Consider the following 15742-nt stretch of genomic DNA (forward strand, 5'->3'; position numbering starts at 1 on the left):
CTTTTCAGTAACAAGAAAAATAACAGCAGCACCAGTGGTTTATCCAGAAGAGGAGGAAGGGGCAGAGGGCGTTTGTGTCTGCCTGTGGCACAGGGTGCGAGCAAGCAAGAGCATTGCCGCGGGGAGCCCTTGCCAGGGGCCGTGTGGTCTGCTAGCCTCCCGACACTCCTTCTGTGGTGCTGTTTTCAAGGGCTGTCTGCTGCTTGTAGGGTCAGTTTAAAAAGCTGAAGCAGTATGTGCAGATAGGCAATTGCTGCTGCATAATATTTCTCTGCAGTAACAGTTTGAATGCAAAGAGAGTGTTTCGAGTGACTTGCTTCCTTGCTCTGCCACCAATGCCTGTGATCAGTCAGTATGATGAACTCTGCTTTCTGAAGAGCAACTTTGGTAATACGTTTCAAAATATCTTGGAGATCAGTATTTAATACCCTGTCTTTGCTAATGGACGGGGGGAGGCAGGGAAGTGAAGTGCTGTGGCGTAGCCTGGCAGCCTGCCTGCTTTGCAGGCTGAGCCTGAGCACAGCTCGCTCCTCTGTGCCATCCCACGGACCTGCCCGGACTGTACCGGCTGCGCTCTCTCTCCTTCTGTTGCGGAGCGTATCGTTTTGGATGCTGAACCGGCCTGAATTTCTGCACAGAAATCCCTGTGCCAGCTCAGGAAAACCAGCAGTACACTGGGCTGGGGTTCTGCCTGGGCAGACTTCCCTCACCCCTTACGCAGGCTAACTTTCAGTCCTGCTATAGGACTTCACTGCTATAGTCCTCCTATAGGTTCAGTCTTGTTCTTATGGGCTTCTCAGCCCAGCTGCAGACTCGGCTTGAATCCGCTCACAGTAGCTCACTGTGCCAGCCCGTGCTTGTCTGCTCCCTCCCTGTTGCATTATACAGGAGCGGGGCAGAGGCCATCAAAGTTCCCCAAACTGATGCCAACCCTTCAATAAGGTTGTGGCCAATGTATTGAAACAACTTGGTTTTTAATGGACAGGAAAGAGGCAGGAAACCAGTGGGGTGTGCCATGAATCGCATTATGGTTTGCAGGCTAAATTTTGTAATGACCTTCTCATTAAAATACTATTTGAGTTTTCCTTCAGAAATGTCTGCGTTAATGTGAGTAACTCAACTGAGAGCTGATTTACAGGCCAAATTTTATTTTGAATCAAAGCGACTTATGGTAATTTTAATCACAGTTTGAATCAGCAAAATCCTTGATTTAAATAACAGATATTAAATTTCATTATAAATATACAGATTTTTAGTAACTTTCTTGAAGTAAACTAGATTCTAATTGAATAACAACTATTAAAGCATGTTAGCTTGCAACTAACTGAAGCTTTTGTCCAAAACATTATCTAGGTGATGTTTTATTTCACTAACTCTTTATTTAGGTAGCTAGTATAATATATTCCTATATACTCATGCAAATTCTTGACTTTTATTTTAAGAATGGTGAAGAACATATTCTAACTTGATACAAGTTGCACTTACATAGAGGAATTTAAAATCAATTCAAATATACAAGCTGTCTTTAAGACAAACAGAGCTCAAGATGTGCTGGATTGGGAAGAATTCTTAATGTGTGCTTTTGCATTTGAAAGCAGTTTAACTGAATCAAATCCTTTGAGATTCTTGGAACAGATGATTTCTCCCACTCAAAGCTTACGTTTACTCAGAGTGGTAGAGGAAAACACACTTCACAGTCCGTCAGTTTCTGATCTTTGTAGCCACTATTGCTTGAACTGAAGTAATTAAATAGATTGAAATAAGGAAAAGAACCTTTTTGACAAGGGTATGCTTTTGGCACTTGCAAAGTTTTGATGCATTTGCTTCTGAGTGACTTGTGGCAAGCTAATAGCTTAACCCATCTGTAGAACATGCAATATGTGGTTACTGCTGACAAGCTTCTGGAGGTCTATATGGAGGGCTATAAAATACCGAGTGCCATAGAAGAGGTGAATGGAGATTGTTTGCTGTCTTTTCCTATAAAAATGAGAAGTATCGAGCTTGTGAGAGCCACTTTCAAAGCAAAAGAAGGCAATTCTTCACAAAGTGAGTAGCAGAACTGGGGAGCTTTCTGCTGCAGACTCTTAAGACTCTCTGTTGTCTTCATAAGGCTGGGCTGACCAATTTAGCTGGTTTTCTACCATTTGAGTTTCTATTATTTTTAAAACTGTGATGAACAATATTTTGCCTGAATCTTCAAATTTGTGTGTACTTAATAAACAAATCTGAAATATGTAATATTTAAGGGTGTTTTTTTTCTTTTTAAGTTTAAACCTGCCCTGGTTAAGATAAACATCTCTGATTTGGCTAAGAAGAGAAGACCTGGAAAATAAAGCCCTGCAACGTGTTAAACTGTGATATGCCAGGAAACATGGGATATTCTATCACACATCTGTCGTGCCTGGTGCAGACTGGGGCAGGACCATTGAGGATACAGCTGCATAGCTCTGTCACAGCTGCACAGCTCCTCTGAGACCAGGCTAGTTCTGCTGGGAGGACTTAAAAATAAAATGAAGGTGTGAAATAAACCACTGTCTGGAAGGACCCTGGCGTGACAAGTGCTTGTCGTATATAGACTGGTACCGACAGCCAAGTGCTACATCTCTGCTCTGAAGGACTGGGATGCAAACTAGCACCAAAGCAGCAGCTGAACTGGAGCAGCTTCCATTTGGACATCTCCAGAATCTGCCCTGTGACCCTGAGACCTCAGCTGGATGCTTTTCTACTCCCTCCTGCCTTATCTCAACACCTCAAGACATCTCTTTCAAAATCATTTGTCGTTTGAGCTCTGCTGTGTGACAGTGAGTGTTTGTAGTGTGATTATTTTGGTGGAGAGTTATGGATGTGTGATTTATCTTTTATCGGGTACTACTTCAAATGAGGATGGGATCTAAATAAGCTGAAGTATTTAGAATAAGTTCATAGTTGATATTTTGGATTTCTTTAAGCTTGTTCTTCAGATGAGATACAGAAAGTATCTGCAGATCTCTTTACTCTCCTATCACTGCAAGTAAAAGAGATTCATCTGTTGAGATGATTACACAGTAAGATACAGCATGTTCAGAAAACCTTCCCTACAATTTTCACAGTTGGGGGGGGGGTTTTGTTTGTTTTTTTGTTTGGTTTTTTTTTTTCTGCCATTCTTGCCCAAAATGCTGCTTCTGTTTGCAGGCATTTGGGCTGTTCTATAAAAGCTTCATGTCAAGCTCAGCAAGTCCTTTACTGCCTTGGTGGGTAAGAGCAGAGCCATCTTGGCTGGCAGGGTTCCCAGCACTCAGCTGCTTGAGGAGCTGTTGTCTGCAGCTCCTCAGGGACTTCTTGGTCACTTACAGACTTAATTTGACTTTTGAGTACTTCCTAGGTGGGAATTGGGAATGTACTGACTGCCCAACTCTACCATACTGCCCTGCACAGGGAGCAGTAGGCATTGAGTTCTGGTTGACTCCTTACAGTGGATCTGAGTTGCTGAGGCTTTTTTATTTTTAGATGCAGGGATGCTCTGTAATATTTCAGCACAAGGTATGATTTACTTGTTTCCTTCCACTTCTTGTCCTTAAGTAATTGTTCTTAGTTCTGACTATGTACTTGAATTTGATGTTTTAAGTAATATAGTCTTTTATAAAAGAGGTGGCTGCCTAAGGTTCTTGAGGGTCATAAAATGGACAACAATGTCAAGCGGCCTGCTTTCGTGTTGACTGCTAGATGTAGGGTGGGAACCAAGAAAAAAAGGCTAAGAAGCTTGTTCAGAAAAATGAAATATTAAAAAAAAAAATTCACTTTGCTGAAAATACTAATCATGGAATAGTGCAAGTTGATTTAAAATTATCTAATACAAATATTGCATGAGAGAAACAATGAGTAGCATAATTTAAACAACAGAAGATGAAACTTTTTATCTTAAAACTCGGAAGGAACCTTCAATATAAATGTGGCTTGTTAGCCAGCCTGCTGGGGATTGCTTAATTTGCTTCCCAGTCCCTGGAGAGACGAGATATAACTGTTAAGTAACCACAGGGTAATAATAGACTAAGTGAATCTGATCTTTATCTGTGATCGATTTTAGCTGCAGAGGTGAAAAGCTTATGCTTTTTTGTATCTTTCTGCCTGTAACCACTTCCAGGTTTGTTTTCTTTTCAGCTCCACCCAGCCTATCGCTCACAAGGAGCCTTGAAAAAGCTATTGGTGTTGCTGCCTCTCCTGCAGCTCTGTATCCTGATACTTCCTCCTCTCAGGCCTTAGAGTCAGGCACAGGTTTGCCACTCTGTGTAATACCTGATGTGATTAGGATCTTGTGCCATGGTTGGGTTCCTAGGTTTTGATAAAACTATACACTATCTGTTAATGAAGTCATTTTTAAAACCCTCATTCGGATACTGACAGCGAACGTGCGGGCTAGCGATGATCTGACACAAACTCTCCCTACTAGGCTGCAAGACCCTGCACGGTATCTGGTCAGCATGAGTAATTGCTGTCGGATCTGCCTGTGTAAATTAGTTCGAGTTCAGTTTGGTCCGTAATAAAGGCAGTAAAACTGCCAAGGCAGCTGACATTGACCTCACTGGAGTAGCTGAAGTGTGATGTAATCTGGCACACAGACTCCCCCTTCCATCACGTTTAATAGCCCAGTGTCCAAAATAGTGCTGAGTGGGTATAAGAAAAAGAACGCCAGCACTACTGCTGTTGCTGGGTCTTGCTTGATCCTGTGGTTGGGTAGGGAACTGTGTTCTGGTTTTGAAGGTAATTGGGCTGTGTGGTGCTCACAGGGCTCTGGGTTGACAGCCCAATAAAATAGTCTCTGGCTGTAGGGTAGTCAAATATGTAGAATGTATTTTTCCTTCTTCAGCACATTTACTTAAATCCTGTAGCAGTAAATAACAGGCATGTGCTCAGAATATATATGCCTGTAGCATCTTATATACATACTTTTTTACATTTATTAATATATAATTGAAAAACCAAAAAATATGTTTCCAGTAACAGGCCTTTTATTGCTTAGTCAGTAAAATGGAAGAGTTATGATTTATGCTTCCCTGTCCTGACTGGATACACTGAGAAATGGAAATAATGATGGGGCTGTGGCTCAAACATGGGATTTCACAGCAAGCATGGCTTGGCTGTCGCTCAGGTTTTCTTTGTGACCTCCAGAAAGTCACTTTTAACCTCTTAACTTCCACTTTGTTGCCTGTACAGTATGACTGCTAGTGCAAAGGGACTGTGCTGGGGTTTTGTAAGCAGGTAAGTCTTTTAAAAATTCCTGATTCATGCACTGCAGTCCTCTAGTGGACACAGTATCTTCTTCTGCATTAACTCTGTACAATATGAATTTTTACTTAAGGCCTTCAAATATATACCCTCTCATGACCCTGTCCTATCCCCTTCCCCACCCCTCCCACCCCCCCCAAAAAAAACCTGTTAGGAATGGTGATTGAAGCAAGGACCAATAGTTGATTTTTTAATCCTTCTTTCTTTTTTTTCCCTTCCATCCTTCCTAGGATGCAGGGGCTTTAATCCAGGATGAATGAATGCTACTATGATAAGCGCATGGACTTTTTCTACAACAAGACAAACACTGACACAGTAGATGAGTGGACAGGGCCAAAGCTTATTGTTGTTCTGTGTTTTGGGACATTTTTCTGCCTCTTTATTTTCATTTCAAATTCATTGGTCATAGCAGCTGTGGTCAAGAACAGGAGGTTTCATTTTCCCTTTTACTATCTCCTGGCCAACTTAGCTGCTGCAGACTTTTTTGCTGGAATTGCCTATGTATTCTTGATGTTCAACACTGGCCCAGTATCTAAGACTTTAACTGTTAACCGCTGGTTTTTGCGTCAGGGTCTTCTGGACACCAGCCTGACAGCTTCCCTGGTGAATCTTCTTGTCATAGCTGTTGAGCGGCACATGTCGATAATGCGGATGAAGATCCACAGTAATCTCACAAAGAAGAGAGTCACCTTTTTAATTATATCAATTTGGGCCATTGCTATTTTCATGGGTGCTGTTCCCACCCTGGGTTGGAACTGCCTCTGTGACATTACTGCCTGTTCATCCCTGGCACCTATTTACAGCAGAAGTTACCTGGTGTTCTGGAGTGTCTTAAACCTAGTCGTCTTCTTCATTATGGTGGTGGTTTACATAAGAATCTACATGTATGTCCAGAGGAAAACTAATGTCTTGTCGTCGCACACTAGCGGATCCATTAGCCGTAGGAGAACCCCTGTGAAGCTTATGAAGACTGTCATGACTCTATTAGGTAAGAGACCACAAACCATTGCGTGCAAGGCTGGCAGTGCCAATGAATGGGTTTGTGTGTTGGTTTGGTTTTGCTTGGGTTTTTTTAAACAAAACAAAAAACTTCTAACCCCCTAAACCAAAACAAAAAAAACCCTCACTGAAATGCAAAGTAGAGGACTGGTCAACATGCAGAAGAAAAGTGTTTCTATTTTGTAGGTAGCTTGTTACAAAACAGAAGTTACCTACAGGGTTTTGTTTGGGGGGGCGGGGGGAGGAATAAAAAAATCACTTTGGAGGAAGGCTTGTGAAGATTCACAACTACCTAGTAGAACATTTTCAGAATAATGTTCTTTAATATCTGCACAAGGCCATGAATCCTATGGCTGGATGTGGATAGTTTTCTTTGCACTTCTTCCTATTGGCTTCTCCCTGGAAACACACCTTCCCTGGGGTAAGGAGGGGATGCCTGGTGGGTCTGTGACTTTGACAGATACTTGCTTTGCAAGGGGAGAATTCACCTTTGTTCTGTGAAGATTGCGTAGTACAAAACACTGTCAGATGATGATACAGTATGGCCTTAGATCTCTAGACCATAACAGGAGATTGACCTGGATTCTGCCCTAGAGATGCTGTTGATATTTGGGCAGCTCGGATCACTTAATCAGCTAGTTGTGATGTAGCTGCTTATTAAATTAGAGATGCACAGAGCAGATGATTGGTCATTGGAACAAAATACTGGATGTAGCAGTCAATTTTCCCCATGAAGACTTGAATCTGAGCAAGGTGTTTTCCAGAAGCCAGGCATCACGGGAGTGTGGCTTGCTGCAGGTGGAACTGGGGGGGACACCAGGACACTTGTGAAGCTGGGCTCAGGTGGTGGGGGACTCTAAAACCACAAATATGGCTTTACTGCTCTGACAACTGTTCTGATGTTGTATGAGGCAGCACAAGAAAGCTGGAGCTTTTGGGGAAGCTGGTGTTCATGCATACCTGGGACGCAGCTGTGTTGTACTGCAGCACAGTGGTACTAGAGAGATCTGGGAGAAAAGTGTCACTTTTCATGGAGGTGGGAGTTGCCAGGGTAGGAGGCTCAGGCTGAGGACACTTTTTTCCCCTTGCTGTCTATGGATGCTGTTTGCACCATAGTCTGGTATCTGGTTCTCTTTCTTCTCTCTCTCTTCCCCCCCCCCCCCCCCCCCCCCCGAAATAGTGCTATAGAACACAACACCTTTGTCTACCAAGTGATGTTTTAAAATGCTTTAGAAGCTGAGATCAGTTAAATTTTACAGTGCCTGACCTTGGAAATGAAAGTGAACTGACGGTTCAAGCAAGTACAAGGTTCTCACTTACACTCCTGTGTCTTCTGTAGTTGGCTTGTCCACTGCCAGAGCCCTTTCCTTCTAAATCCCTCTCTAGTTGTCTTTCCTTTTTTCCCCTTGATTTTATGGCACCTATAGAGAGACAATGTGGTGGTTGTTCCTGTCCCCCCTTGACTTTCAGGGGCAAGATTTGATCTTATGCCCCACCTGAAGCTCTTGTGCAGTGAAACTTGAACCGTCGACCTGGAAGGAGAAAATCCCTGCAGGAAAAACTCTGAACTGCTTCAAATATGATCCTGCCCTAATGCATAAGCATCGGGTAGACTGTAGTTAACTGCTGCATTAGAAAGAGACAAAAAGAAAAGCGCTTCCAAAAAGCATTTCTATGAAGGCAGAATGGCAGGCTGCTTTCTGGGAAGTGACATAAAAATAAGTCATCATGCATAGCCTTGTCTAACTTCTATTTATATAGTTAATATTACTTTGGTTTGTGTAAGCCAAAGTTGGAGGGTGCTGAGCGAGTGTTGGAATAACACTGGTAGCTGTTGGTGCCACCCATGCGTGTTTGCAGGTCGGAGCAGAGGTGGTCTGCGCTCCGGGGAGGACAACCAGCCGACTGATGTGGGAGTTGGAAGGACAGTGGTGGTGGCTGCCGTTTGCTAATCCCTCACGGTCCTTTAGCCTGTGGCAGGTCTTCAGTGCTCACCATGGCTGTGGTGCTGCGTGGAAATAAACCCTACTTTAAACTTCATTTTCAACTTACTCTTTCTTTTACTAGGGAGAGGGGCCTTGGGACTGTGGGTTGATTTACAGATCAGTATTAGCTTTCTTTTACTCACAGAATATGGTTTTTCAGCCACCAGATTAAACTATAATTCGGGCAAAGTATTTAATGATACTGTATGCTGGGCCAGGCAAATTTAACTTAGAAAGCCCGAGTGCTACTTTAGAGATGATAATTTTGTGTATTTACTTTGTCAGTCAGGAACAAAATCAAAACAGAGCCTTCTTCCAAAGAAGTTGAATTAGTGCATGTGTTGCTGTGTGCAAGATCTACCCCAAACTCCTGTGTCAGAGGAAGTGTTTCTTGGCACGTTCCTTCATATCAATTCTCCAAAATTTGACTCTGAGAGGCTTTTTATAAACGTTTCTTTCTAGGAATGAGAATTTGTTTTTTAAAACAGTTTGAAATGTGCATTCCTGGCCCAGTCATTCAAGCACACTGTGCAAAATGTATTGGAAACTGAATAGCATGTTTTATGAGCTTTCCAATTACCAAAGGAGTCACCAAGTGACCAAAGTAATTTTTCCAAAATTCTGCTTACATCCACTGATGCAACAACCTACAGCTATACGCAGCATGTGTATTTTGCCCAAGGCAGTTATTTTTAATGGCTTGTTCCAAAATATCTGAAAATGCTTTGGAGCATGCGCCTGATACAGTCTTAACAAAAAGTAATTCCAAGGTGCTCTGTTGCTGGATGAAGCATGATGAGAACAAGAGTTCTCGTTAATGTGCCCTGTCGGTTTCGTGGGAGGTTTGGGACAAAATCCTGCTGCCCCGCTGCTGCGTGGAAGGAGGCTGCGTGTAGCTGGGTGCTGCTGGCACGCTGCTACTCCGTCTGCCTGCACCTCCCTGGTCGGGGAGGCTGGGCCTGGGGCTGGCTGCCCCTCCAGCAGGACATCGCTCTGCTCTCTGGGCGTTCTCCTCCTGCGGCCCTACAGTTAAGTTGGGGGAATCTGGGTTTCAGTGTGACTTCGTGGATCCATGGTGATCACAGCTGCAGGTGGCTTTTTGTACCACCCTTTGGGCTTGGATGGCCCCTTCCAGAGGCTGGGACTCAGGTCCCTGCCACCTACCTTTTTCTACCATAACCCTTAAAATGGTCCATCACATGATAGGAGCAAGGCTTTCCTTTGGCATGCTGAACCGTAAGAAGTGATCTGGTTGAAACTGGAAGATGTGAAACGTAGTGTCCTGGTTTGAGCTGGGATAGATAACTACCTAACTCATACTTAACTCAAAAACATAGCACTATACCAGCTACTAGGAAGACAATTAACTCTACCCGAGCTGAAACCAGGACACCTAGCAAAAGGGACTAAAGTTCTCTTAGGCTGACCTTGTGGCATAGTCCTGGCTAAGCCTGTGACTGTAGCTTTGAAGAAGGGCGGCTGCAGGTGTGCAGGTACGTGACTTGCAGGTGGTGTGTATGTGGTAGCTCATCTGAACTTGGCAGTGAGATTCCTGCTGAAATAGCAGCTTTGGGGTGGATGATTTTCAGTTTCAGTGAATTTATAGTTTAATTGGTAACTTGCTGTTTTAACTTGGGTGCACATGTGGCAAAGGCAACTGGAAGCTACTCTACTTTTTTTTTTTTTTTTTTTTTTTTTTTTTTCCCCCTCAGCATTGCCATGCTCGGGGACAGCTTTGATGTGCAGTTTTATGACATGATGCTGCTGAAGCATCAGTAGTGCTTCCAGGTACACAGGAATTAATTTTCAAGCAGAGATGATGTAATCTACAAGAAAATCCACGTTTAAATCTAATGGAAAATCCTCAAACTAACCTTGAGGCATTGTGACGCCTGATCTTCTGTAATCCAGTGGGAAGACTCAGAGTTGTTCTTATGCATGTTGCAGCCAGGCTGTATTTCACGTCACTTCTGTGAATTTTGGAGAGTCCCAGAAATTAAATTCTTTTTGGAGTGTGGCACTTTGTCAGGGAGAGGAGCTCCTATGGGATAAAAAGTCTGCAAACAAGAAAATTACTGAAGGGCCAAGACAAAGGTATATATTTATGCTTAACCATGGTTCCCTCTGAAAGCTCTGTGGTAAAAATAGCAAAATCCAAGCAAGGCTGCGAGTCTGAGCCATGCCTTGCTTTCATCTCTGCAGTGCTAAGAGCAGGGTGTGAATCACTTGTTTTGTCTCCATACACAGCAAACTGTATTTTTGATGGAGTCAAAGCAACAGCCCCATGAAAGCATTACGCAGTAACTTTGACACTGTCACTGCGTTGCCCCCTGCCCTTGTCTTCAGTTGTCGGGCAGGGGAAACGTGCAGAGAGATGCCTCAGATGTCTTTTATCTTCCCTCACTTTTGCCACTGAAACCTTTGACTGTATAGGTAGACAGGCATACATCCTAGGAGTTCATGGACTAATCCTGCCTGCAATCTTGGGGTTTTGTTTGAAGGAGAGATTTCTGTGTCTTTTGTTAAAACGTGGCTTTGGGGTCTGTTTCCTCTCCTGCTGACTTCATGAAAGCAGGGTTGGACCTTGCATGCTTTGTGGTACGAGTAGTCAAAATGCTTTCAGTGCTTGTTCTAAGGAGGGTTTGTTACCATCTTAATTTCTGCATGGAGCTGGTATGTTGGCAACTTTGCCAGTGACCCTCGGTGGCTAGCGAAAGCTCTCTGTCCAAATACTTAACTGAGACACTCGAGCAGACACAGTATTGTTGTCTGGGTGGTCTTGTTCCAGTGCTTGTTGAAATGGGTGGGATTTGCTGGTGAACCCCAGGGCAATAAATCAGTACGGTGTTTTCTCTGCTGTAGACTGTAAGAGAGAGTTGGTGTCACAACTGCTTACTCAGCATGCTGGAGCCAAACCAGTGTGTAGTATAGAGACTGACCAGAGAAAACAAGTGTTGTGGTAGCAGCTTGCAGCTCCTGATGCCAGTGGGCAATGGAGGAATGTTACTGATGTTAACCAGTATCTCAAAACTAACACCATGAAATTAGTACTTAGCATCACAAAAATCTTGGTACAGCAGAGTAGAAAATGCAGTTTCTGAAGGAGGTGGTCTCTTGCCTTTCTGTTCTGTACAATATTGACTGTAACATAGTAAATCAGTTGGTTGAATTTTGTCTGGACTCCAGGAGCATAGATTTGCAGCAAGATCTGTGGTACCTTGTCCTGCATACATTTTTCAGCAATCCTAATGCTTACTAGATCACGAGTCCACTTTATATACCATTATGGCCTGCCCATCAGATGAGCACAGTGTCCATTAAAATCCTGGATGGGGATAAGCGCCCAGTGCTGCCGAAAGCAGCCCGTGTGCACCGCACAGCCGACGGGATGCCTGAGGTGCTGCCCAGTCCTGGCTCTGGCACTGCCTGGGTCCTGCCGTGAGCCAGGCTGCCCTCCCACTGCTTGCTTGCACAGCTCAGATATGGGAAAACCAGCAGCTTTAAAAAAATGAGCTGGACTTGCTTTCCCTACCAAAATTGTTGGACAGATACCAATGCCTCCAGGAGAGCTTTTTAGCATGTAGCTGCTATCTTCCTTATTTGTCTGATTATTTTTTCGAAGTCCAAAAAAGGGGAAACTCTGCTGTTATAAATGATTGGAAATTCCTCAGTACATTGTTCAAACTGTGACTGCTGTGCAGAGTTGTAATTTTCTATTTCTGTATGTCAGACAGCAATTGTGGCTTGTGCTAAGTTAGTATTATCATGCATATGGCTACTCCTTCCTTGGGCTCAAGGCAAGGGATGACAGGCTGCGGTGCCGGGGAGAGGCAGGAGGGCAGATGGGGCAGTTCAGAGCCCCTCCCAAGCTCACGGCCAAGGTCTGCGTTTGGTTGTGATGTTCCCCCTCCCCACCAGTCTCGCCCACACCCCTGCCTTTATGGTGGGGATGTGCAATAACATGGAAAGATGCAAACGCAATATTGAATTTCATTCTAAGCTGTGATTTCTATGCTGTCTTCACTGTAATATCTCTTCTCCCTTATTCTTCCTTTTCTTTAACTTTTTTTTTTTGACAGGCTGATGGGAGAGGAGTGTGTTGTCCTACTTTGCCTCTTTCAGCTTTTATTATCACTTTGTGTCTTACTTCTTCCTCACAGGGGCTGTTGTCATTCCTACCTCCCAGCTGAAACATGAGAAACTTGCTGCTCCTGGTCTTGTCCTGTGGTTTCTTGCTATCTTTTGGGGAAATGCCTCTCTTGCAGAGTCTTCTTGTTCCCCCATCACTGCTCTCATACTTCCTCATCCTTCTTGTCTTTTTTTGCTTTTTATTCTGTTCTTTGCTTCAGTTCTTTGCCTTGACTGCTACATTTTTGGTTCATCTTTGCTAACTCACCTATTCGTTTCTTGCTCTCTTTTTGTTTACAAGCTAATTTGTTTCCTGGATCCCAGTTGTTGGGTCTCAAGTATCCAGCATGCACAGCCAGGGAGGCAGCAGTGGAGAGAGGTGGGCTGCTGCTCTGACCGGGGAGCCAGCAGCGCTGGTGTGTCGCAGACAACGGCGTGCATCCTACAGTAGCTGCAGGGTTTCCAGCCAGGATGTGTTTAAATGATGTGACTCTTGTTTTATGAATTGGGCAGTATGCCCATAGCTTTGCAGAGTCAGCTGTAGCGTGACGGAAGATACGTCTTTCCTTTGGATTATGTTGTGGCAGTGGTAGAAGGGGGCCACCTGGTATCTTCTCCTCTGCCATATGAGAGATGGAGAGGAAGTCTGCCTTCAAAGCACAAGTTCTCTGCTGGTTAATGCTCCAGAGCTCTTGTTTATTTATCAGTGTGGGCAAATCACTGTTGTGATGACCTTTCCCCACTTGTGTTTGAGCTGATGCTGTCAGCAGCTGGATTCTTGCTTCCTGCAGACTTCTGAGAGCTGCCCTGCCCCTGCTTGGGGCTTGGCAGAGAAGCTGTAGTAGATACAATTTTGCTACTGTTGTTAGAATTTTGTCCTCTCCTGCTTTTATCGTTTTTGTGTAGAATTTTGATAAACCCAATAATCTTGTCAGATGCAAAAAAAACCCCAAACCCCTAGCAGTCTGAAGTATTTTTTTTTTTTTTTTTTTTTGTCTCCTTTATTTCTAGGTGCTTTTGTTGTATGCTGGACCCCTGGCCTGGTCGTCTTACTGCTTGATGGTCTGAACTGCACCTACTGTGGGATTCAGAATGTTAAAAGGTGGTTTCTTCTCCTGGCCCTGTTGAACTCTGTCATGAATCCAATAATTTATTCATACAAAGATGATGAAATGTGGGGTACCATGAAAAGGATGATTTGCTGCTCTTCTGAGGATAAGACCCAGGACAGACGCTCATCACGGATCCCCTCGACAGTTCTCTGCAGGAGCACAGATACTTCAGGGCACTACATTGAAGATGGCATTATTCAAGGGACAATTTGTGGAAAAGGAGATCTTGGTGACAAAGGAAACTCCTGAGCTGTTCAAGCGACTGACTTGGCTGGAAAAGGAGAGGGGGAAGGGTGAGGTTTTGTAAGAGAAGATTGACTGGCAAAGCTAGTAAACAATATATCCACTTTGTTCCAGAGCCTAAACTCCAGTGTTAACAAAAGTTCTTATAAATAATTGCCTGGTGGAAAAACACTTTGTAATGAAGAAAACTTTTTGTGCTGCCCTCTTTCTCCTTTTTTTTTCTTTTAAGTACATGAAATTGTTTTTTCGTACGAATGGAATAAATACATCTCAGAGGCTTTTTGTGCATGGAACCAAAATGTAAGCAATATAGTGAGACCCTCCTTAAGCTCCTACAGAGAGAATAAACCTGCCTCACTGTGCAGGCTTGGCATTCATTGAGTATTTATACTCTGAACAGTTTCTGTGCATCTTGAGGAGGATTGTAGGTGTGGTTGGACAGAATTGTGACCTGTTTTCTTGGTTTACGAAGTTCAGGAAATAGTTTATACTTACCTTCTCTCTTTCTTTGCCTTATCTTGCTTTCAAAATAGGTAGTTTGATGGTTTATTAAAGCTATGCCAGAAACCTGGCTGTGATGGGAAGCCCAGAGCAGACACCAGTGTGCATGAGGATGTCCGACCGTGGATTGTCGACCTGCGAGTACGAAAAGCACAAAAGCTGTTATTACTTCCATAGTGGGATGAATGCTGCAAGGAGATACATTGTGCTCTCTACTGCTGTTGTGTAGGCAGACGTTGAGGGTGGATTAACAGAAGAGCTGTGCGGCTGTGTTCATTATGCTCATTGCTTACTTCCCCAGATAACATCAAATGGGTGTGCTCACCCCTCTGTAACTGCTATGCCACTGAGAGAAATTAAGAGGGTGAACTTTTAAGGGAAGTTTAAATATACATATATACAGGTTCAATCAAGCTATTTAAAATAGAAATTTATTTACAGGAAAAAAGCCTGAAACCAAGCTAAACCCCTACGAGAGTACAGTATGCATTGATTGTCTGTGCTTGTCTGGACCACCTTTAACCTCCGATTTGCAAGCAGATCTTACTGGAAGGTACTTGAGGAAGAGGTGATGAAACAGTAAGCAATGAAGGGCTTTCAGCATTGTTACTAATCAAGTCTAGCGTTGATGCAGCCACAGCCCAAAAAGCTGAAGTTTTGACCTTATGGAGTATGCTCTAATGGAGGATCCAGCAATTTAAAGCTCTAGAGTAAAGTTTTTAAATCTAAACTTTTAAATTAAAAATTGGAATGTAGATTTCTCACTACTCTAAAAACCCTGCTACCCGTCTTAATTTCAAGAGGAGTTACCTGTGTGGTGTCCTAGAGAAAGTCTGATGCCTGGTATTAAAGCAGTTGACCACAACCAGAGGTCACTTTGAAAAGTTTTGGAAGTTTTGACCACTTGGAATTGTCCGAGAACAGCACCAGGAGCATATTGTATGAGGCTGAAAGATAAAGATCAGCTGTGGTTTGGGCAAATTCTTCCTTTGGTGCAACTTGCATGTGGATATCTGGACTGTGTTGGTCAAAGCAGAACCAGCACTTGGCTCAAAGGCCAAGTTACAATTTTGTAGAAGGCACTGGGGCATTTCATAGCAAGCCTTAGCTTATGAATACCGCAAGCCCTTGTTCAGAGAGGTCTCCCATACCACAAGTTACCTTGTAGGGATATGGCCTAACATTTCAAGGTAAATGCTGTATTTATGAGTAATGCTGGAAACGTTTACACATGTTTTTTGCCATTAAATGCAATGTTCTTGTGTTAGTTTGGTGTTTTGAAAAGTATGTTTAGTGGTGCTTTCTAGAGCTGGTGGTATTGCAAAGGCATAGCATGCAAGCGTTCCTGTTCCTAGTTACCTGCAGTGCATGGTTTGTGTTAACTAGGCTGAAGCTCCATATACAAAACTAACAGAAAATAAAATGGTACTTCAAATAAAATACTTGTTTTGTTTCCTGTTTGGATGGTGATTGAACATTACCTGGCACTACAGTCAGCGGTAAATGGTTGCT

At 43.4% G+C, this 15742-nt stretch overlaps 1 protein-coding gene across 2 annotated transcripts; it reads left to right on the forward strand.

Annotated features, from left to right (window-relative positions):
- Positions 1-654: 654 nt before the first annotated feature.
- Positions 655-15488, forward strand: LPAR3 (lysophosphatidic acid receptor 3). Of its 2 annotated transcripts, XM_052801309.1 has the most exons (3): positions 655-2801; positions 5493-6250; positions 13386-15488. In XM_052801309.1, exons 2-3 carry the CDS (start codon positions 5515-5517, stop codon positions 13733-13735), a joined length of 1086 nt encoding a protein of 361 aa, XP_052657269.1. In that variant the 5' UTR covers positions 655-2801; positions 5493-5514; the 3' UTR covers positions 13736-15488. The 2 variants fall into 2 exon arrangements, with proteins under 2 accessions (XP_052657269.1, XP_052657270.1); XM_052801310.1 differs by lacking the exon at positions 655-2801 and having other exon boundaries at positions 5408-6250.
- The last annotated feature ends 254 nt before the right edge of the window (positions 15489-15742 follow it).

Source organism: Harpia harpyja, chromosome 11 (assembly GCF_026419915.1).
Source record: "Harpia harpyja isolate bHarHar1 chromosome 11, bHarHar1 primary haplotype, whole genome shotgun sequence".
In the NCBI taxonomy this organism is placed as follows: Eukaryota; Metazoa; Chordata; class Aves; order Accipitriformes; family Accipitridae; genus Harpia; species Harpia harpyja.

Coding starts and splice junctions, on each gene's coding strand:
- LPAR3 (XM_052801309.1), top strand. CDS start 5,515: ATGAATGAATGCTACTATGATAAGCGCATGGACTTTTTCTACAACAAG. Junction 6,251..13,385: donor GACTGTCATGACTCTATTAG/GTAAGAGACCAC, acceptor CTTTATTTCTAG/GTGCTTTTGTTGTATGCTGG.